We start from the raw sequence: 23,327 nt of genomic DNA, 5'->3' as shown, positions 1-23,327 counted from the left end.
GGGGATAGGAAAGACCTTGGCCTGAGACCCTGGCTCAGTGGCAGAGCCTCTGCTTAGCAGGCAGAAGGTTCCTGGTTCAATCCCCGGCATCTCCAGTTAAAAGGACCAGGCAGGAGGGGATATGAAAGACCTTGACCTTAGACCCTGGCAAGCCCCCAGCCGGGGTTTCGTAAAATCTTGGCAGTTCTCAATGGCCTTGGAAGGGTTTCCCCGACTGGGTGGCAATTAATTAATGTTTTAACTCTGTGGCCTTGTCCCCTATTGGGGTCCTTGTCCAACCGAGCGTTCATCCCCAAATCTCCAGTATTCTTCCACCCTGAATCTGACAACCTTGCCTTCCACCCATGGCAGGGGGTGGGGGGCTGGGGGGGCCGGGAACCCGACCTCTCTGTATCCTCTAGTGACATGCCAGGTCTGTGCCGAATTTCTTTCCCTCCAGAACTGTGCCGTGAATCCGGGAGATCTTTTTAAAAAAACACACCCCAACGCTTTGTCTCTCTTCAAGGAATGAAAGCCGGGGCTCTGATCCCCCCCCCCCCAGCACATGCTAGCGGAGCCTGCGTTCAGCTAGAACCTGCCAAACTTAATTGCCACCCAAAAGCGCCGTCTTTTAGACTCCGAGAGGCAAAGGGCGATTTGACTCTGCATACATTTCGATGTGTTAAGAACGCTTCCTTCTTTTACATCCTTTCAGCACTGAGCTCGGTTGAGGGAAGGGGATGGGGAAGGCGGGGGGGGGGGGGGACTTTGGTCCTCTGGATTTAGGGCCCGTTGTTGTTGTTGTTTGTGAAGTCGTGTCCGACCCATCGCGACCCCCTGGACAATGATCCTCCAGGCCTTCCTGTCCTTTACCGTTCCCGCGGGGTCCTAATCTCTCTTGGCAGGGCATTCCACCTGGTTGGGACCAAGGCCGAAAAGACCCCGGCCCTGGTGGAGGTAAATCTCACCTCTGTTGGGCCAGGGATCTTAAGCAGAATTTTGTCGGAGGGAGGGAGGGAGGGAGGGGTTGTAGTGGAAAAGGTGGCCCCCATTTCGGGCTTTTGAGGTCAGTACCAAAACCTAGAGCCTGGTGCAATGTCCAGTCTCCAAGAATTCTGCGTGGTGTGCCAAGGGTGGGCTTTGAGCTGAGAGAGACGTAGAATTGCCACTCACCCCCCCCCCCATACACACACACACACCCTTGACAGGCTTCTTGAGTAATTGCACAGCAGACAGACATTCAACTGGGAAAGCCTCCACCACCACCCCCCATCACTGCCTATCTCCATTCCGATGCTGTCCTTGTTGCAAGAAATGGGGCCTGCTCCCGAAATTTCACCCGTCCTTGCCTTCTTCCCGTAGGTGGTGCGGCTTCCGGTGGAGAACTGCGATCAGTACTCGACCTGCACAGACTGCTTGGGCTCCAGGGACCCTCACTGTGGCTGGTGTGTTTTGCACAACAGGTGAGATCTCTCCCCCCCCCCGGCCCCCTCCCCACACAAACGCCACTTTCAGAAAAGTCAGGGAGAGAATGCATGACCTTTTGCTAGCCCCATGCATCTTCTGCCCCGGGAGGCGACCGACTGTGATATTCGCCCCTCTTTTTCCTTCCAGTTCTCAGCTCTCCCCCTCCCCTTATCTGGACTCTGCAGGAGACTTAATCCCATTAAATCAGCCAGCCCCCTGAGCTAACTGGGAGGGGGGAGGAGGGGTAGTGGAGGAGGAGGGGATAGAAAGCCCTCATTCCCCTGAGCTAGGAAGAGGGTGAGAGGCGAGGGGTGCTTTTCTACCGTGCCTCCTCTCTCTCCCCAAACCCATTGCTGGATTTCCTAGAGCAGGGGGGGGGCGTAGGACGGCTCTCCAGATGTCCATGGACTACAATTCCCATGAGCCCCTGCCAGCGCGCTGGCAGGGGCTCATGGGAATTGTAGTCCATGGACATCTGGAGAGCCGTCCTACGGCCACCCCCGTCATAAGGAGTGTGTGTGTGTGTGTGTGTGTGTTGGGAGGGAGGGTCCTATGAAAAGCTTTTGGGCACACCAAGCTAAGCTGCCCCTTCTCCTTTTTCCGGCTCCGCTGGGAGGCCCAGACAGAGCTGCGGAGGGAGAGAGGAAGATCCGCAGCAGCGCAAAACAGCTCTCCCTCTCTCTCTCTTTCGAGGTGTCTCCACCGGCAGATGTTTTCCTTCCTTTCCGTGGCCCCTCCCTCTCACCCCATCTCCTATCACCGTCTCAGCACCTGGCACCAGTAGCTGGCACCTCCTGGCTTAATATAGAACCATGTGATAATGGGGTGGGGTGAGAACGGAGGTGACATTTTCCCTCTTAGCACTGTGTGCGTGCTGGGAAAACAGAGGGAAAGAGGAAAGCTGCCCTTCTTCCCCGTTCCGGAGCAGAAGCCGTGTCTCCTGCAACCTGAGGCCCTCCACGGCGGTCTCACTCCTCCCCCCTAGCCGTGGCTGTGTATACCGCATTTTCCCCTTTTGTCCTTTTTTTTGGGTTCTCCGTCGCGAGGCTGCTTCTGACTCGCACGCACGTCCCCGTCCCCAGCTCCCCGAGCATCCTCAGTTCTGGTGCTAACAAGCCTCCGGGGTCCGGGTGCGGAAGCCGCCCGTCCGCCTTGCAATCCCCAGTCTGAAATTTCTCGCACGTAGATGCTCATGCGGCTTTCTCAGGGCCTCCGCTTCGAGGCTTGGGTCCGTTGGGACCGAACAAAATCAGGCAGCGAAAAAAGCACACTGTCTCTTTTCTTAAGAGCAACCCAAACGGCGCAAAACAACATGCAAGCTTCCGAGTGGCACAGGACGCTTGGCTCGGGTGGTCGCTTACACGCTCCTAGGGCCCCTTCGTGAGCACCCTGCGTTGAACGCAGAGCGCGGTTGCAAAGATCGCAGTGGGGCGAGGCAGTGGATTCACCGGGTTGCGCCATTTGGCCCTCTGGAAGGAAGGGGCGGAAAAGTGGAGTACCTTCCATCAGAAGCCAGAAGCCATCATGTGTGACAGGCTCCCCCAGAGGTATCTCCAGTGCAAGTTCTGTTCCGTCGTTTGGAGCCTGTGGACTCATTTGGAATTCTAACATAGAATCACAGAATCATAGAGTGGGAAGGGGCCACACAGGCCATCTAGTCCAACCCCCTGCTCAACGCAGGATCAGCCCAAAGCATCCTAAAGCATCCAAGAAAAATGTGTATCCAACCTTTGCTTGAAGACTGCCAGTGAGGGGGAGCTCACCACCTCCTTAGGCAGCCTATTCCACTGCTGAACTAAATTTTTTTCCTGATATCTAGCCTATATCGTTGTACTTGCAGTTTAAACCCATCACTGTCCGTCCTCTCCCCTGCAGCCAACGGGAACAGCATCCTGCCATCCTCCAAGTGACAACCTTTCAGATACTTAAAGGCAACATGCAAGCATGGGACGGTGGTCACAAAACGGCTGCCAAACAGCTGCTGGAGCGACATTTTTGAAAGTCTGCACAGCCAGCCAGAAGCCTTGCTTGGGCAAAAGGCCCATCCGTCCCCGCTTGGGTGCCAGGGAAGGTTTGGGGGGCACCGTGGTGCCCACGGGCGCCATGCTGGGGACCCTAGACTGCAGCAAGCTTCTCATAGAATCATAGAATCATAGAGTTGGAAGGGGCCATCTAGTCCAACCCCCTGCTCAACGCAGGATTAGCCCTAAGCATCCTAAAGCATCCAAGAAAAGTGTGCATCCAACCTTTGCTTGAAGACTGCCAGTGAGGGGGAGCTCACCACCTCCTTAGGCAGCCTATTCCACTGCTGAACGACTCTGACTGTGAAAAACTTTTTCCTGATATCTCGCCTATATCGTTGTACTTGTAGTTCAAACCCATCACTGCGTGTCCTCTCCTCTGCAGCCAGCAGAAACAGCATCCTGCCCTCCTCCAAGTGACAACCTTTCAAATACTTAAAGAGGGCTATCATGTCCCCTCTCAGCCTCCTTTTCTCCAGGCTGAACATTCCCAAGTCCCTCAACCTATCTTCATAGGGCTTGGTCCCTTGGCCCCAGATCATCTTCGTTGCTCTCCTCTGTACCCTTTCCATTTTATCTACGTCCTTCTTGAAGTGAGGCCTCCAGAACTGCACACAGGTGTGGTCTGACCAGTGCCGTATCCAATGGGACTGTGACATCTTGTGATTCTGATGTGATTTCTCTGTTCCATTGGTGACGCTCTGTGTGTGTGTGTAGGAAGGGGTCCTATTTGAAGTGGCTGCAGTGAAGGCTTCCTTTCCATCTCCATTTCCGACCCTTCCTGCTCCTCTGCCCCCCAGGTGTTGTCGGGAAAGTGAGTGCCCTCGTGCGACGGAACCGCACCGCTTCACAGCGACGCTGAGCCAGTGTGTGCAGCTGATTGTGGAGCCCAACAATGTCTCCGTCACGGACCCCAGCATCATGGTGAGCCCCAGGTCCCTCCTGCTGCTTCTCGGCGCTAGATTGGTGACCCCCATCCTGTGGGCGCCTCAGCGCCCGTGGATTCATTTCCACGGCGCCCGTGGGATGCACTTTACTACTGCTTCTTGAAATCAGAGAGTTTGGGCACAACCTGCATGGAACCTCATAGGGTTGCCAGCCTCCAGGGGGCAGCTGGAGATATCCCTGGATTACAGCACCTCCGGGGGAACAGAGATCAGTTCCCCTGGAGAAAAATGGCCATTCTGGAAGAAGAGGAACAGTTTTTTTGTACCCGCGCTTAAAGGAGTCTCAAAGTGGCTTACAAACGCCTTCCCTTCCTCTCCCCCTGTGAGGTAGATGGGGCTGAGAGAGCTTTGAGGGAACTGTGACTAGCTGGAGGTCACCCAGCTGGCTGCATGTGGAGGAGTGAGGAACGAAACCTCTGGATTAGAGGCCCCCATTCTTAACCACGATACCAAACAGGCTTCCAAAGGAGGATTCTGTGACATTAGGCCCCCATTGACGATCCCACCCCTCCCCAAACCTTGCTTTCCTCAGGTTACAGCTCCTAAAGTTCCAGATGTGTCCCAAACTGGAGTTGGCTGCCACCCTATGCTTCCAATACAGGACAACATCTGGCACAGAACATCCCAATATTCTTTGTGGCCCCAACTCACCAGGTCATGCAGAGACCCAGTGGGTTGTCGTGGTTAAGAGTGTTAGACCAGGGTCCGGGAGACCAGGGCTGATTCTGTAGTTACTTTGTTTTTTCCGTTGTGGATCCTGCTCAGTTGAGACCGATTTGAACTCGGGTCTTCCTCTATTCCCCTCCCCCTTCCTCAATTGAAACAGAAAGTGTTCGGCACACGATTGGGGAAGCTCAGAGGTGGGAGGGGGGCCAAGCGCAGCAGGAGTCTCTCTCTTTTCTTGAACGAGGTGTGGGGGGGAGAGGATTGGAGACAGCAGAGCGGGGAGAATCTAAACACAAATCTCTACTGAGAGAAGTTAGGGCTTCTGGAGCGCAGTCACTTTAAGACAAGCCTTGCAACCGGGAACCAGGAAGTCTTTGAACTGATGCCCTGGCCAATCAGGGAACACTGCTTTGCTACAAGGCATGGCAAAGGAAGTTAATTCACAAAAGGCAGAAATCTGCACAGTTGCTGATGCCGATTTTTCAAATATCAAGGGTTATATCCACTTCTGGATATCGCATGGGAAAGGTAGGATCACCACGAATCAATCATGCACGTTGCAGAGGGAAAATTTGGATCACCCCAAATCAAAATGAAAACCGAATTCAGTATGGACTGCAGGGATTTAGTCGAGCTGGAAGTGGGTAAAAAGCCCTGTGCAGACATCCTGGATTTGAGCCCTCGCTTGTGCCATGGAAACTTGCTAGGTGACCTTGGGCCAGTTGCACTATTCTCATACTAGCCTACCTCCCAGGGCCGTTGGTGAGTGTAAAACGAAGGAGACGAGAATGGTGGACGCTGCTTCGGGGCCCATCAGAGGGAAAGGCAAGGGTCTCCATGAATCAAACCAAATAAATAAAGTTTCCCCTGGAATGTAGAGATGCCAAGGGAAACGTGAAGTTATGATAAACGACAAGTAAAGAGAGCGGATGTTGAGCCGATAATACGTGTCCGGTACGTCTGTGTTACACAGGTCAGGACATGTGCGATAAATCCTGTGATGTGAATGAATTAATTAATGAGCAATGTTGTAATTCTGCCCTTCCCAAATGATAAGTGGCAATTCCCTCCCTGCGTCTGACCTGTCGTGTGTCTCTGGCAGGAGTGGATTTATGTTCCCTTTGCTCTCTTTGTTTTCTCTCCCTGGGTGGTTCGGTCATGGTTATTTATGCGCTTGCCTGCAGAAAACCAGCGTCATAAGAATCTTGGCTCTTTTCTTTCTTTCTCGGAGGCACGTCTCGAGCCCTCTCGGTTGCTTTTAAGCCTCATTTCTGACTGGCATTAGACGGCTGAAAAGAGGTCTCTTGTAGTTCTTTCCTGATGCTCTTTCACGTGCACAATCCTGGGCTGAATCTGCACTTAGTTTGTTTATTCCATTGTGGATCCTGCTGAATCCAAATCGATTTGAACTCGGGTCTTCCTCTATCCCCCCTCCTAATTGAAACAGAAAAGTGTTCTGCACTTGACTGGGGAAGCTCAGAAGGGGAGAAGCCAAGTGCAGCAGGAGCCTCTTTCATTTCTTGAAGGGGGAGGGGGGAAGAGGATTGGAGACAGCAAAGGAGGGAGAAAAAGACCAAGAGGCACATGTCTACCGAGAGAAGTTAGGGCTTCTGGAGCTTCTGCCGAGAGAAGTTAGGGTTTCCCCTTTAAGGCAAGCTTGCAGCCTGGGAACGAGGAAGCCTTTGAACTGAAGCCTTGGCCAATCAGGGCTTTTCTACAAGAAGGCTCAGCAGCAAGTTAGGAACCAGCAGAGAGCTTCAGGCTTTCTCATGCTGATTTTTCTAATATCAAGGGTTATATCCACTCCAGGATATTGTGGGGAAAAGGTAAAGTCACGCCAGATCAATCCTGCTTGTTGCAGAAGGAAAATTTAAATCGGCCAAATTCAAAATGGAAATTGCATTCAGGGGAGACGGCAGGGACTGAATCGACCTGGGATTGGAATAAAAGCTCCGTGCAGATTCAGCCCTGGTCAAGAACTACCTGTGGTTGTAGGGGGATAAAGTTAGAGTCTGGACCAGCTGGGCGTAAGCTATCGCATGCCCCCTGCCTCAGATACAACAAAATAGTAATTACCAGTCCACACATCGAGGTAGAAGACGAGCAGTAAATCAGCATCCGTCATAATGAAGTCTGATTTATTTATTGCATTAATATACTGCCCTCCCTTGTGGCTCAGGGCGGTTCATGGGGAACGCGGAACCAAACGACAAATACAACAGACAGAGCGAGATCAATAACTGCATCAGTTATCTTAACCATAGCAATAACAACATCCCTCACCATTGAACATTTGATTGGTTTCTATTTGTTAACATTCGACTATCACCCCGCAGCCTAGTCCGCACTGAATTGCCCCATGATCTTCATAACGGGAATATCTCAATGCGAGGGGGTTTAACAGATTCAATCAGAAATAACAAGCTTCATTTTATCATGTTGCTGTGCCTTTGGTTTAAATTCCAGAGGGGGTGTGTGGAAATATAGCGAAGGAAATAAATATGTCAGGATTTGGAGATTAATGGGTAGGTGTATCCTTAATCGTGTCAAGCTGAAAGTAATTTTCAGGTTAACTGGCGCTAGTTTTCTGCCCCGCCTGCTGAAAATCAGGACTTTGAAGCAAAGAGGCTTAGCATCTCTGTTTGGGATAGGAAGGGGAACCATCTCTGGTTAACTCTCATACCTGCATTTGCCATGTTTAACCAAAGGTAGTTTCCAACTGGGATTCTTCTTGTGAGAAAGAAGCAAAGTATGTGGATGATCTCAACAACAAACTGGGGACATGGGTATGTTGTGACAATGCGAGTTAAAAGTGCCATACTCTGGAATGGGGTCGTGGAAGCGTGTCTTGTGAGATAAGGGGTGTTACGAGTTACGCTTTTCCTGTGGGCAGAGATTCTGTGCTTTCAAGGGTCGCCAACTTCCAGGTGGGGTCTGGAGATCTCCCGGAATTGTAACTGTCCTCCAGATCAGGGGTAGTCAACCTGTAGTCCTCCAGATGTTCATGAACTACAATCCCCATGAACCCCTGCCAGCAAATGCTGGCAGGGGCTCATGGGAATTGTAGTTCATGAACATCTGGAGGACCACAGGTTGACTACCCCTGCTCCAGCTGACAGAGATCGGATCCCCTGGAGAAAATGCCTCCTTTGGAGGGTGGATTGTATGAGATTGTGCCTCACTGAAATTCATTTCCACCTCCCCAAGGGTCTACCTTCAAATCTCCAGTTATTTCATAACCCAAAGGTGGCCAGTCTAGCGCTTTCTGTGTCCTCTTCTATGACTAGCATTTCTGTGGGGTATTTTTTGCTGTCGAGTCACAGCTGCCTTGCAGGGACCACCTGGGGTTTGCAAAGCGAGAACTGTTCAGAGTTCATTTGTCATTGCCTTCCTCTGGACTTCCTTGGTGGCCCTCCCGTCCAGTCATTAGCCAGGGTTGACCTATTTAGCTCGTGACATCTGATGAGATTGGGCTAACCTAGATCGTCCAGGTCAAGGCGAGAGATGGAGTGGTTTGCTGTCGCCTTCTGCTGTGTAACAAAATTAGACTCCCTTGCTTAATTTCTGAGATTGGACCAGCCTGGCCCAACCAGGGCTGATTCTGCACTTACTTTGTTTTTTCTATTGTGGATCCTGCTGAATGCAGATCAATTTGGACTCAGGTTGTCCTCTATCCCCCCCCCCTTATATTGAAACAGAAAGTGTTCTGCACTTGATTGGGGAAGCTCAGAGTGGGGAGGGGAGCCAAGAGCAGGAGGAGTCTCTTTCTTTTTGAATGAGGGTGGGGGAGGGGAGAAGATTGGAGACAGCAGAGGAGGGAGGAATACATCTAAGAGGGAAATCTCTGCTGAGAGAAGTTAGGGCTTCTGGAGGTCAGTCACTTTAAGACAAGCCTTGCAACCGGGAATCAGGAAGACTTTGAACTGACGCCCTGGCCAATTAGGGAAGACTGCTTTGCTACAAGGCATGGAGAAGGGAGTTAATTTGCAAAAAGCAGAAATCTGCACACTTACTGATGGTGATTTTTTTCAAATATCAAGAGTTATATCCACTTCTGGATATCGCGGGGCTGCCTCTTTCTCACAGGAGTCATCTGCATCACTCAGCTCTTGGCTTCGACACAGGCCCTGATTTAGGGCCCTCTCTCCTTCCTCCAGACCCATATGCGAATCCCACCAACCCAGTGACTTCCCTCTCTTGGGGTCTGTTTCCAGCTTCAGCTGACTGTCCACAACGTCCCGGACCTGACCGCCGGAGTGATCTGCTCCTTTGAGAGCCTCGGAGAGAGCGAGGGTCAGCTGCAGACCGACGGAGGAATCCGCTGCCTTTCTCCTACCTTGCGGGACGAGCCACCTGGGGAGCACGGTTAGTGCTTGGAAGCTGGAGAGGGGGAAAGATCAGAGTGAAGAGCTGGTGGGGTGTAGCGGCTTGGGTTCAGATCCTCACTCCATCATGGAAACTCCCTGAATTATCTAGGGCCGGTCATTCCCAGGGCGGACCGATTCTTTAGGTACAGTGCCTGGGACTCTGACATTTTTAGGGGCCCACAAAAATGTTCTAATTTCTTTTAAAATCAGAAAGGGAAAAAAATGTATTTTTAGAGACCCCCCCCCCCACTGTTGGCAGAGTTTGAATAGGCAGAGAGAACGGAGCACCAGGCTGCTCAGAAGAATAAAACCATTTTATTTGGAACAGAAACAACATGGTATAGAAAGAGGAGACGCAAGACCTAAGTCTCTAGCTTCCTGCAGTCATTCTTCTGTTCAACAGCTGTTCTGGAGGCAAGCAGGGAGGAAGTGTGCTCCTAAAGCAGGAAGTCATCTGTGGAGCCCATAGAGAACAATGGTGCAAATTGGTTTGAAACCCCCATTGGGAAATAATAAGCTTGCCAACCTTTAGGTGGGGGCTGGGGATCTTCCGGGATTACAACTGACGTCCATACTACGTAGATATTATTTATCAAAAAAAATTATTGCACTTTTTCTGGAGAACACGGCTGCTCAGGAAAAGGTAGACTGTATGGCCTTGTAGCCCACTGAGGTTCCTTCCCCCTCCCCCAACCCACCCTCTCAAGCTCCACCCTCAGATCTCCTGCTTTTTCAAACCCAGAGTTGGCAACCCTAGGAGATAAGGAGGGTACAGCTACATCAAAGCAAAAGAAAAGAAAGGCTATTTCAGACTCCTCTAGACTTTGCAAAACCCTCCTCACCAAAGCAACTTCCTTCTTTCCTCGCTCCACAATTTCAGGGGATGTCCGGACGGTGAGACTTCGCCTTCTGTCCATGGAGACCGGGGTGGAATTTGCGGGCACGGATTTTGTCTTCTATGACTGCAGCCTTCTGCGCACGTGAGTGTAGACACCCCTCTTCTTCAGTCCTCAAATATTTGCCCCAAATAAATCTGCCAAATAGTCACTTCCAGCGTTTCCTTTCCGTTCCCAATTTAGTTCAGGCGCTTTTTAGAAAGTGTGTTAAATCGGAAGGAGTGTGCATGCTCAGGAAACTTTATCCCCAGAATTAAATTTTGTTGGTCTTAAACTTCTCTTGCTTCAGACCAACATGGCGGCCCACCTAAACCCAACCAAAGTGTAGGGGAAGGACAGATCTCCTGAAGGAATAGGCCAAAGCGTTTGGGTGTTGCTGCCCTGCTGAAGAGACATCTGGTTTTATGGGATCAGGCAGTAGGTGATGGGAAAGAACTCTGCCTAAGACCTTGGAGGAATAATGCAAATAAAAAAAGAACTGACAAGCCCTCAAGTAGTCAAAGGCGAAGAAGCAAAGGAAATCGAAAGGCTGATCAATAAATTCTACCAACGTCAAAGTATTCTCTGTGTGATTTATTTCAATATCATGAGTCATCAAAACGGGGTTCCCGGTAATAAACCCCTTTTCCAGGAGCTTCCTCAGTGGTTACTCCTCAGCATATGGATGGTTTATCACAATGATGGTCAATTTCACAGTATCACCTAGGCAACTGCTCAAATGTAGTCGGGTCTGATCATACATTAGAGCAGTTGCCTAGGTCAGGGGTAGTCAACCTGTGGTCCTCCAGATGTCCATGGACTACAATTCCCATGAGCCCCTGCCAGCATTTGCTGGCAGGGGCTCATGGGAATTGTAGTCCATGGACATCTGGAGGACCACAGGTTGACTACCCCTGGCCTAGGTGATACTATGAAATTAACCATTATTGTGACAAGCCACCCATATACTGAGGAGTAACCCCTGAAGAGGCTCCTGGAAAACGGGTGTATTACCCGGTACCCTATTTTGATGACTCATGATGTTGAAATAAATCACACAGAGAATACTTTGACGTTGGAAGAATTTATTGATCAGCCTTTCGATTTCCTTTGCTTCTTTGCCTTTGAGACCTTGGAAGGCCACTGCCAATCTTGGTAGACAGTAGTGACTCTGATGGACCAATAGTAAGACAGCGTCATGTGTATACAGCTAGGGCTCCGGAGACCAGCTTTTAGTATATTACTTAGAAGAACAAGAAGAGTTGGTTCTTATATGCCGCTTTTCCCTACCCGAAGGAGGCTCAAAGCGGCTTACTGTCGCCTTCCCTTTCCTCTCCCCACAACAGACACCCTGTGAGGTGGGTGAGGCTGAGAGAGCCCTGATATTACTGAAGAAGGAGAAGAGTTGGTTCTTATATGCCGCTTTTCCCTACCCGAAGGAGTCTCAAAGTGGCTTACAGTCGCCTTCCCTTTCCTCTCCCCACAACAGACACCCTGTGAGGTGGGTGAGGCTGAGAGAGCCCTGATATCACTGCTTGGTCAGAACAGCTTCATCAGTGCCGTGGCGAGCCCAAGGTCACCCAGCTGGTTGCATGTGGGGGAGCAGGGAATCAAACCCGGCTCGCCAGATTAGAAGTCCGCACTCCTAACCACTACACCAAACTGGCTCTTAGATGGAGGATATGGGGGGCTGGGGCGTTAAAACAGCCCTAGGGCAAAACTAGCCAACTTGGCCTCTGTGACGAACACGGCTGGTTTCACTTGTACCAAAGATTATGGGGGGAGAACTTTGTCCAGCCAGCGGGTATGAGGTAATTGTGTGAATTCACACCGGAGATGACTAAGCGAAAGCAGCAGGGTTTTGCCTTTCTCGCAACTGTTGTGTGTTGTATCAGGAGTTATGAGAAAAAGGGCTTTTTGGGCCAGAAGGTGGGAGCGGATAGGGTAAACTCCGGCCTTGCCCGCCGTCCTCGTAGAAACCAAAAGAGTAAGGTAATTCGGCAGTGCAATGGTTGTTCCAGTTTTTTCAGTCTCGAGATCTGACGCCGCGTGCTGTTTGCCACTTTTTAAATAATAGCTTTACAACAAAAAATTGGAAACCACACGCAATCCCAGAGTAACGTTGGAGCCCTCGTTTGGTCGAGGAGCGTCTAGGCTTACGCCATCCACTCAGTTTGTGGCGCTGGCCTCAGTCAACGTTCCCTCAGGGCTCGTCTCCCACAGCCGGCAGATGGCTTTGGCAGGGACTTCAGGAGCTGATTCAATCAATCTCTCTTGCTCTCTCCCCTTTCTCTCCCCCTTCCCCATGAGTTGCATATCCTCAGGCACAAGAATGAGGACAAGGGAATAAAGGTCTGGGGAGGGAGAGGCGCTGTAGGGGAGGGAGAGCTGCCGAGGTGTCCTTCGAGGGCAAGATTCGGTGGGGGAAATTCGAGGGTGTGCGTTACTCCTCCTCCTTGAACGTTCGTTTTCGTTTTCCTCGTCCCCTACAGGTGTCTGTCCTGCGTCAGCACCCGCTACCCGTGCCACTGGTGTAAATACAGGCACGCTTGCACCCACAACGTGGCCAAGTGCTACTTCGCAGAGGGGCGAGTCAACACAACCGAGGTGAGGAGAGTTCTTGCAGGGCAGGGCTTTCCGCTCCCTTAACCGGCCTAATGCAAACAAACTGGGGATCCTTGACGTAAAAGAAATACATCTTGCCTCTATCAGAGCCGGGGCCTTTTCACTCGTGGCCCCAACCTGGTGGAAGGAGCTCCCGGAATTTCCGCAGGGCCTATAAGATGGTGCTCTTCCGCCAGCCATTCAGTTGGGGCCAATGAAGGAGTCTGATTCAGCTTCACTTGGGCTCCCTCCATCTATTTGTCCCCTCGCCTGAAAACCGAACGCTCTTGAATGAAACACTTTGGCCATACAGCTGGTAGGACTGTGTTTTTAAGATGGTTTTAAATGTGATACGTAAAGTTCCGTTTATGATGTATGTTTTATAAATAGTGCCAGAAACCGCCGCGAGCCGGCAGGCTGGGAGGGGCAGGGTACAAACCGAAAACTAAATAAAATAAAATATCTGGACCCTGGCCAAGCCCCTCGAGAGACGTTCTAGGATAGCAAAATCCCAACCTCCGTTCCCAATGCTTGCAGATCAGTCACTGCTTCCCTACTCTTGCTGCTCAATTAAATCCCCTGTAAAGAGTCCTCGACCACAACTGCAAGGAATAGGGAGTTATGCGGGGAGTTGTGTGTGTGTGTGAGTGAGTGTGTGTGTGTGTGCGCTTGTGGGTGCGCCAGAAATGTGGCTTGACCCCGCACAATGCTCCCCTTCCTTGCCTTTCTCCTGGGATTTGTTATTCCTGTATAACAGCAATAATAGTTACAGTTTCTCCCCAGCCCCGGGTAGAAGACACTAAAGTGCAGCTAGAACATTGGCCCGCTTTAAAAAAAAGAAAAATCCTGTTGCAAAATTTGGGGACGATGGAGAATTCGGAACTTATTGTTACTTGCAAGCAAATGCCTTAGAATGCCCGATATTGTTTGTGAGGATGGAGACCAGGGCTCTGTGCCAGCAGGGGCTTATGGGAATTGTAGTCCAAAGGCATCTGGAGAACCCCAGCTTGGCCACCCTTGCTCTAAATCAGGGGTAGTCAAACTGCGGCCCTTCGGATGTCCATGGACTACAATTCCCAGGAGCCCCTGCCAGCGTTTGCTGGCAGGGGCTCATGGGAATTGTAGTCCATGGACATCTGGAGGGCCGCAGTTTGACTACCCCTGCTCTAAATAGTCAGAGACGAAGAAACGGCCCATCTCCCAGCCAAGGTCCCAGGCCAACCAGTCAGAAAGTCGGGTATGCTTTTCCTTGCTGGGGAAAACACACATTTGCTCTACCCCTTTAACGTAGCCATTGTGACAAGATCTTGGCTGCTGAAAGAGCTCTGCGCGACCGATTCTGTGCAAGAACCGTCCGTTGTTTTGACAGCAATTACTGAGAGGTCTGTGGCCCGCATAATGACGGCGTGGATGCTGAGCATGTAGTGCTTTGGGGTCGCAAGAGGAAAAGAGGATTTAGCAGGAAGGACGCCGAGGGTTTTAGCAGAAACACAGCACTTCTCTGATTCTTCCCTATTCCGGGAAGCTCCCCAAAGCCGGACAGTATCAAAGGTGTTTTGGCAACCACGAGATCGACAAGCTTTTTGTTTTCCAATTGCTGTAGCAACATGTAGAATCATAGAATCATAGAATCCTAGAGTGGGAAGGGGCCATAGAGGCCATCTAGTCCAACCCCCTGCTCAACGCAGGATTAGCCCTAAGCATCCTAAAGCATCGGATCCTGTTATAAATCTGTGCATCCTAGGGTTACCGGTCCCCAGAGAGCACCTGGAGATTTCCAGGAATTAGAACTTCCCTGCCAATGACAAAAAAGTCTTGCAGTCAGAATCTGTTTAGGATCCCCATCCCAAGGGAGGTCAGACTGGCCTCAACAAGAGACAGGGCTTTCTTAGTCCTGGCCCCGGCTTGGCGGAACGCTCTGCCCCAAGAGATCAGGGCCCTGCAAGGCCTTAGAGCAGTGGTCCCCAACCTTTTTATCACCGGGGACCGGTCAACGCTTGACAATTTTATTGAGGCCCGGTGGAGGGGTAGTATTTTGCCGAGGGATGTCACCACCGCCACCTGAGCCCCTGCTCCACTTGCTTTCCCGCCGGCACCCATGACTTCCCGCCACCCGCCGGGGGGTGCTGCCAACAGCAGCTGTGCAGTGCCACGCCAAGGGGGAGCCCCAGCCATGGCAGCTGCTGGAGAGCACCAAAGGTGAGCCGGTGGCAGAGTGGCAGGGCAGCCCCCAAGGCAGCAGCCGGGGGGGAGGACGAGGAGGAGCCGTGGCCCGGTACCGACTGATCCACGGACTGGTCCCAGTCCCCGGACCGGGGATTGGGGACCGCTGCCTTAAGAGTTCCACCCGGCTGTTCCACTGGGCCTACGGTAACATCTAGCCGCCTTTTACCCCGTGTATAGACACCAAGCTATACTGCTCTGTGAGGGTTACGTTACGCGGACCCCTCCCTTCCCTTGTAAGAATGTTTGTAAAGGCAATAGGAGCTGGACAATTTTTAAACGTTTTAACTGTATTTAATTATTATTTAATTTTGTTTTTGTGTATTTTTGGAATGTATGTGTTTTACTGGCACGACAATCCGCCCTGAGCCTTTCTGAGAAGACAAAATATCAGACTACGGGTCTCCATGCTGTAGAATCAGCTCCTCTGTGGGGGGGGGGGATGGTTGTTTGGGGAGTGGGCTTATGGCTCACGCACTGCTTGAGGTCCCTGCCTTCCTCGCAGTCCTGGGGTTCTACTCCCAAATATCCTGGCCTTTCCCAACCCAGAGTTGGCGACCCTGGTGTATCCGTGCCAGGGATTTCCCAAGTATTGCTATTCCTCTTATTCTCAATTACGTTTCTGTGGCTCCGAGATAGAATTACCAGTAATTAAAAGCAGAAGAAGTCACCAACAATAAAAAAAAATATCAAACGAGTAAAAACAAGCACCAAATCAGCAGCATCCAGCGATATAGTAGCCTCCAGAAATGCACTGCCCGTAAATCTCCAGATTAGGGGTCTTTCAGTGGGGGTGTTTTGTAGGGGAAGGCCACAGATGTTATCAAGTCGTCGGCCCCAGCGAAAAAAGCTAGGCGGAAGAGCTCCGTCTTACAGCCCCTGCGGACCTGTGCCAGCTCCGACAGGGCCCGGGTCTCCTCCGGGAGCTCATTCCACCAAGTAGGGGCCAGGGCGGGAAACGTCCCGGCCCTGGTGGAGGCCAGACGTCAGAGGGAAAGAGTAGCAGGTGGTGGATCGACCATGTTGCCTGCTATAATTTGCTCCCAGAGTGCCTGGGCAGGGCGGGGGACGGAATCAATCCGGGGCGGGGGGCTTTGGCGGTAGCAGGGGCCAGCGGCTCGCAATCAATCGGTCTGGTCCGGGCAGCGGGGATCAATAACCCCGGAGATGCCCAGGGCCTCTTTGCGGGCAGGTAATTGATAGCCGCTCCCTCGGAGGGGCCGGCGTTTCGGTTGCGGTCGGATGTGGCGGCTGGAGGGCGGGAGCGGCCAGGGCGGAGAGCGGAGGAGCGAAAACACGTTTCCTCGTCATCGTCGGGGGCCGAGAGGCTCCGGCACGCTTAGGACCGAGGAAAGGAAGGGGCAGGGGGAACGGGAGAAGGGCTGGAGCCTCCAGGCCCCTCTTCCTCGCTGCCAGTCCCGGCCTTTTGTCTTTCCTCCATTGTCTCAGGTCAAGACAGGAAGTCTTGGCCGGGGCCCGATTGTTCTTCGGGTCGGGACCGTGTTTCCTGTATTGCTTCCCGGGGTTGGCCCATCACCCCACCTACAGAGCAGGCCAGCCCGCCTCCCTCCCCTCCTCCCCGTTCCTTTTGGTACCAAGGAGCAATTAATGAGGCTCCGGTTTCCATGGCGACTCGGAGCGCCCAGCAGGCTCTTTCATCTCCATCTCTCTCATGTGGCCGCTCCGGGCAGGAGGAGGAGGAGCTGGGAGGGAAGCCGGGGCTCTGGGGAGGGGGGCGGGTGGGTCGAGCCCTCCCTTCTTGGGGCAGGATGGGAGTGCCGAGTGTGGAACATCACGATCGTATACATGAACACATGTAGCTGCCTTTAATTGAGTCAGACCCTCGGTTCGTGGAGAGTATTGTCCGATCTCGGATCTCAGGTCAAACCCCTTTACGTTACCTCCTGCCTGGTCCTTCTAACTGGAGATGCCGGGGATTGAACCTGGGACCTTCTGCCTGCCAAGCAGAGGCTCTGCCACTGAGCCAGGGTCTCAGGCCAAGGTATTTCCCATCCCCTCCTGCCTGGTCCTTTTAACTGGAGATGCCAGGGATTGAACCTGGGACCTTCTGCCTGCCAAGCAGAGGCTCTGCCACTGAGCCAGGGTCTCAGGCCAAGGTATTTCCCATCCCCTCCTGCCTGGTCCTTTTAACTGGAGATGCCAGAGATTGAACCTGGGACCTTCTGCCTGCCAAGCAGAGGCTCTGCCACTGAGCCAGGGTCTCAGGCCAAGGTCTTCCCCATCCCCTCCTGCCTGGTCCTTCTAACTGGAGATGCCGGGGATTGAACCTGGGACCTTCTGCCTGCCAAGCAGAGGCTCTGCCACTGAGCCAGGGTCTCAGGCCAAGGTCTTCCTCATCCCCTCCTGCCTGGTCCTTTTAGCTGGAGATGCTGGGGATTGAACCTGGGACCTTCTGCCTGCCAAGCAGAGGCTCTGCCCCTGAGCCAGGGTCTCAGGCCAAGGTCTTCCCCATCCCCTCCTGCCTGGTCCTTTTAGCTGGAGATGCTGGGGATTGAACCTGGGACCTTCTGCCTGCCAAGTAGAGGCTCTGCCACTGAGCCAGGGTCTCAGGCCAAGGTCTTTCCCATCCCCTCCTGCCTCGTCCTTCTAACTGGAGATGCCGGGGATTGAACCTGGGACCTTCTGCCTGCCAAGCAGAGGCTCTGCCACTGAGCCAGGGTCTCAGGCCAATGTCTTTCCCATCCCCTCCTGCCTGGTCCTTCTAACTGGAGATGCCAGGGATTGAACCTGGGACCTCCTGCCTGCCAAGCAGAGGCTCTGCCACTGAGCCAGGGTCTCAGGCCAAGGTCTTTCCCATCCCCTCCTGCCTGGTCCTTCTAACTGGAGATGCCGGGGATTGAACCTGGGACCTCCTGCCTGCCAAGCAGAGTCTCTCACTGAACCGGGGTCTCAGGGTCTCACCTCCTGCCTGGTCCTTTGACCTGAGATGTGAAGGATTGAACCTGGGACCTTCTGCCTACAAAGCACAATTAAATCAGAGTCTAGTGGCACCTTTTAGACCAACAAAGATTTATTCAAGGCGTGAGCTTTCGAATGCAAGCACTCTTCCTCAGACCAACACGGCTACTCATTTGAATGCATACAAAGCAGATGCTCTTGTTACTGAGCTACAGCCCTTCCCTCGTGTGTGTTGAAGGGAAGGAAGAACCTTGGTCCAGACTCCTGAGAGAAGCAGGGAGGGTCATATCTTGGGTTCCCGGAGTGACTAAGGCTGCAGTGTCAGTCTTACGACCGCATTGCCCGAGTTACTCAGTCTCCCTTCTGAGTAATCCTTAATAAGAATGACCCATGAAGGTGCCCTTCTAGGCCAGACCGTTCTGGGCCGGGAGGAATTCCTTGAGATTTAGGAAGTGCAGCCTGGGGAGGGCGAGATTTGAGAAAGGGGAGTTACCTCAGCAAGGTATATGGCTACAGTGTTCACCCTCTGAAGCAGCCATTTTAAGATCTTGGTCATCTGGAGATCTATTGTAAGACTGCGTACAGTTCTGGAGGCCTCACTTCAAAAAGGACGTGGACGTAATTCAGAGGGTGCAGAAGAGAGCGGCGAGGATGATCCGGGGCCAGGGGACCAAGCCCTGTGAGGAAAGGCTGAGGGATGTGGAAATATTCAGCCTGGAGAAAAGGAGGTTGAGAGGGGACGTGATAGCCCTCTTTAAGTATTTGAAAGGTTGTCATTTGGAGGAGGGCAGAGAAAGGCTCTTGTTGGCAGCAGAAGTTTAATTCCCTACTCTTCCTCCACCTGCAGCCACCTGGGTGACTTTGGGCCTGTCCCAGTTCTTGCAGAGCAGTTCTCTCAGAGCTCCCTCAGCCCCACCTACCTCCCAGGGTGTCCGTTGTGAGGAGAGGAAGGGAAAGGTGTTTGTAAGCCGCTCTGAGACTCCCTTGGAGTACGATAAACCTGCTCTCCTTCTTCCAGGGCTGTCCGGAACTGCTACTTGGAGGAGAAATCCTGATACCGGCCGGCGTGTTGCAGCCGATCACTCTCCGTGCCAAGAACCTTCCACAGCCTCAGTCGGGCCAGAAGAACTACGAGTGCGTCTTGGGCATCCAGGGCTGGCAGCAGCGCGTCCCGGCCGTGCGCTTCAACTCGAGCAGTGTGCAGTGCCAGAACACATCGGTGAGAGCCACGCACTGTGTTTGGTCGGTAGCAAAATGCGTATCCTGGGCCTAGTCTGCACACAATAGATAATGCACTTTCAATGCACTTTAGAAGTAGATTTTCCTGTTCTGCACAGGAAAATCCAGCTGCCAAACCACATTGAAAGTGCATTATCCTATGTGTGCAGACTAGGCCCTGGTTTTTCCACTGCAGATAATACGTTGGCCCCGCCTTGGCACAAACAGGCAAGCATAAAGCGTCACGCAGTAAATCTCAAATAGTTTAAAACGACAGGCTTCTAACAGCCGTCAACATATTTCTCAGCGGCCGAGGAAACCACATCAAGCCGCAGTAAAAAAAAAAAAGGGAATTAAGAGAGAACTCCGGGCTAATAAAGCTGGTTGTTCATAATAACTTAGTCGTAATAAAATCACCGAGCGACCATAAAGGACATCTCCGGCAATTAAAGTTTCTGTTGGATAAAAGTCAGGGCAAAGCCGTGTTAAAATCCCTCTGGAATGAAAAGTCCTAGCGGAATTGCTGTGGTGAATTTCCTGCATTCTGTAGTGGGTTGGACTAGATGACCTTGGAGGTCCCTTCCAACTCTATGATTCTGTTATTCTATCCCTACTGGAGCCCCTGTCGACACCAGGCTTCACCTCCTAATCTCCAGCAGTTTCCCAACCTGGATTTGGCAACTCTACCCCTAATCCCCTCTTTGGGGGCTAAGGGAGAACTGGCAACACCCTAAGTTGGAAGTATGCATTGCCCTAGTGGTTCCCAATCTATGGGGCAGGACCCAGGAGTGGGTCAGGAAGCCTCTGCAAGTGGGTCCCAGACCAGACCTTGCCAAATGGCCGCCCCTGCCCTTTCCGTTACTCTCTTCTGTGTCTTGGAAACCAAGATCTGCCCCTGGAAACAGCCTCTTCCATTTTTCCTTCACTGCATTTGGGCGTTGATCAAGTTGAGTCTTGTCCTGGTGGTCATTGGTGTGAATGATAATCTTGAGGGGGTTTACAGGGGGATAATGAAGAAGGAGATAGTGCTCAAAAAACAGGAATGCAACTGAATTCCTGCTTTTTGAGTACCATTTCCTTATGAATGGTTATGTACATTAGAATGCCCCTTGCTTTGGGGTCATAGTGGTGGCCTCTAATCTGGAAAACTGGACTTGATTCTCCACTCCTCCACATGCAGCCAGCTGGGTGACCTTGGGCCAGTCCCAGTTCTCTCAGAGCTCTCTCAGTCCCACCTACCTCAGTGTGTGTCTGTTGTGGGGGGAGGTGGGGCAGGTGATTGCAAGCCTCATTGAGACCCATGAGGCCTGCTTGGGTGACCTTGGGCCAATTGTAGTTCTCTCAGAGCTCTTTCCGCCCCACCTACCTCACTAGGTGTCTGTTGTGGGGAGAGGAAGAGTAGGCGATTCTGAGCTGCTTTGAGACACATGAGGCCTGCTGGGTGACCTTCGGCCAGTCACAGTTCTGTCCGAGCTATCTCAACACCCCCTACCTCAGAGGGTGTCTGTTGTAGTGAGAGGCCAGTTAGCTGATTGTAATCCTGAGGCTCCTCTAGGTAGTAAAAAGCTTGTCTCCTCTTTGTGTGATGTTTGTTGGTTTCTCAAAAACGCTGGTAGGTGGCTGCAGAAAATGAGATGGGGAACCAGACGGGTACCACAGTCATAGTTTGCCTAGAGTGCCAAAAATTCTTGGGCCAGCCCTGGATGGGTCAGCCATACCAAGTGGAGTGTGTCCAGAGGAGGGCAACAAAGATGGTGAGGGGTTTGGAGACCAAGACGTAGGAGGAAAAGTTGGGGGATCTCGGTCTGTTTAGCCTGCAGAGGAGACGACTGAGAGGGGATCTGATCACCATCTTTAAGTATTTAAAAGGCTGCCCTGGAGCAGAGTTGTTCTCTCTTGCTCTGGAGGTATGGACCAGAACCAATGGGATGAAATTAATGCAAAGGAAATTCCGTCTCAACTTCCGGAAGAAGTTCCTGACAGTTACAGTGGTTCCTCAGGGGAACAGGCTTCCTCGGGAGGTGGTGGGTTCTCCATCTTTGGACATTTTTAAGCAGAGGCTGGAGAGCCATCTGATGGAGAGGCTGATTCTGTGAAGGTTCAAGGGGGTGGCAGGTTACAGTGGATGAGCAAGAGGGTTGTGAGTGTCCTGCATAGTGCAGGGGGTTGGACTAGATGACCCAGGAGGTCCCTTCCAACTCTATGATTCTATGATTCTAAGTAAATTTGGCTTACCCAATGGATAGCACTTACTCAAAGAGCCCCTAATTGAATAAGAGATTGGGTTACTGGGGTATGAAGGAACACAATGAAAGAAGCTAATAAAAACTGTGAAGACAGCACATAAAGAAGCATTCATCATCTCTGAATCATTCGGCAAATGCCGGTTCAAGGCCGGCAAAAGGAAGTCATCTTTAAGCCGTGTGTGACTAACTTTATGGAATTTCTGGCCACAAGGAGTAGTGATAGCCACGTAGCTTGTGAGGATTACAAACAAGACTCCCAGACCCCTGCCAGGGGCGGTGGATCACCTGCTCTGGGGCGGACGAACCGGCCAGCAGAAGGAATTTAAGGCAGCAAAACCAAAGTCCAGGCTGCTGTTGCCAGCAGTGTGGCGACATCACTTCCTGCCCATGCAGGAAGTGATGTCATCAAGTCTCAGGCAACAATTTGCTGCTGGCATGTATCCCCACCGCCTGTCCGCTGCCCCATGCTAGGTGGCACCTTTAAACCTTTCAGAGGAGTGAACTGAATCCAGGAAGGACAAATAGAGTCCAAAAGCGCCTTTAAGACCAACAAAGATTTATTCAAGGCGTGAGTTTTCGAGTGCTCGCACTCGAAAACTCACGCCTTGAATAAATCTTTGTTGGTCTTAAAGGCGCTATTGGGTTCTAATTTAGTTGTTTTCCTTTGTTTTGAGGTTCAGAACAGCATGGCTGTTTATGACCAAAGGTGCACAGGTTCAGCTTCCCACAATCCCTTGCTTCAGGAAGGCTGGGAACTGAACTGGCCCCAGTGAGGCTGGACCGCTTTGGCTCAGGATCATTGCTGGAAGTCTTTGTGGCTTCGCTTGGGCATTTTGCTGAGGCTGCCATCTGCTGCTCACGCCTGACATTGCAACCGTCATTCCGCCTCCTGGGTGGGTCTGCACTACAGTTAGGAGTCCCTCTCCAGCATTTCAGGGGGGACCCATGTTGGTCTGCAGTGGACGCGATAGTACCTTAACAAGCAAGATTATCAGGGGGTCAGCTTTCGAGAATCAAAGCCCCCTCCGTCTGATCCACCAGTTCAGAACAATGGACCATCTCCCGGCCTGATCAGATAAGATTGGTTTCTTATCTCGCTGCAGGTGCTAGCTGTCTCCAGCTTCCTCGGGAGTTGGTGGGTTCTCCATCTTTGCAGATTTTTAAACCGAGGCTGGATCTGAATTAAATTTTGCCATATTATGTAAATTCGAGTCCAGCAGGGCCTTAGATTGTCCAAGAGGTGAATCTCCCTTCATCAGATACGAGAGCGTTGACTCTTGGACATTTACACCTTTAAATTCTTTTGCTTTCTCTGGTGGTGCCGGAATAGAAACTAGTGGTTCTTCCCTGGACCAGCACTGCTGCCCTCTAAAATGATGTTGCGTATTTTGATTTGAGTTGGAAAACGTTTCCAGAAAACCCACGTCACCGTCCGTAGGTAGCCTTAGAAAGTATGGAGAAGTCCCTGGATAAACATGTTGCCATTGACCTTGTAAAAACTATTTAAGCTCATCAGAATTGTCGTATGGTTAATAATACTTTTTTTAAAAAATGGGCACCGCTTTTCTGGATCAGGTCAAGGGGCCATCTGGTCCGGCATTCTGTTTCCGTCTTCAGCCAGCCAGATGCCCTCTGGGTACGCGCAGGCAGGGTGTGAAGGTGATCCGCTCCCCCCCCCCCATTTCTTTCCAGCATCCGATACTGAACAGTGTGCTGCCCGTGAATGCAGAGGCCACATTTTGCAATTTTGGCCAAGGGGTAGAGAGGGATGCAGGGAGGTTCAGGATATTTTGTC

General features: G+C 51.8%; 1 protein-coding gene across 2 annotated transcripts in view; it reads left to right on the top strand.

Moving 5' to 3' along the window:
* Positions 1-23,327, top strand: part of PLXNA3 (plexin A3) — a 101,887-nt gene that overhangs the window by 23,968 nt on the left and 54,592 nt on the right. For both annotated transcript variants that reach the window (XM_077329627.1, XM_077329628.1), the window contains 6 exons: positions 1,342-1,442; positions 4,268-4,391; positions 9,295-9,445; positions 10,328-10,427; positions 12,815-12,929; positions 19,087-19,287. In XM_077329627.1, the coding sequence (XP_077185742.1) occupies positions 1,342-1,442; positions 4,268-4,391; positions 9,295-9,445; positions 10,328-10,427; positions 12,815-12,929; positions 19,087-19,287 (792 nt within the window). The remainder of the gene's footprint in view (positions 1-1,341; positions 1,443-4,267; positions 4,392-9,294; positions 9,446-10,327; positions 10,428-12,814; positions 12,930-19,086; positions 19,288-23,327) is intronic.

This window comes from Paroedura picta, chromosome 3, assembly GCF_049243985.1.
Source record: "Paroedura picta isolate Pp20150507F chromosome 3, Ppicta_v3.0, whole genome shotgun sequence".
Classification (NCBI taxonomy): domain Eukaryota; kingdom Metazoa; phylum Chordata; class Lepidosauria; order Squamata; family Gekkonidae; genus Paroedura; species Paroedura picta.
This window is presented reverse-complemented; position numbering and strand designations above follow the sequence as displayed.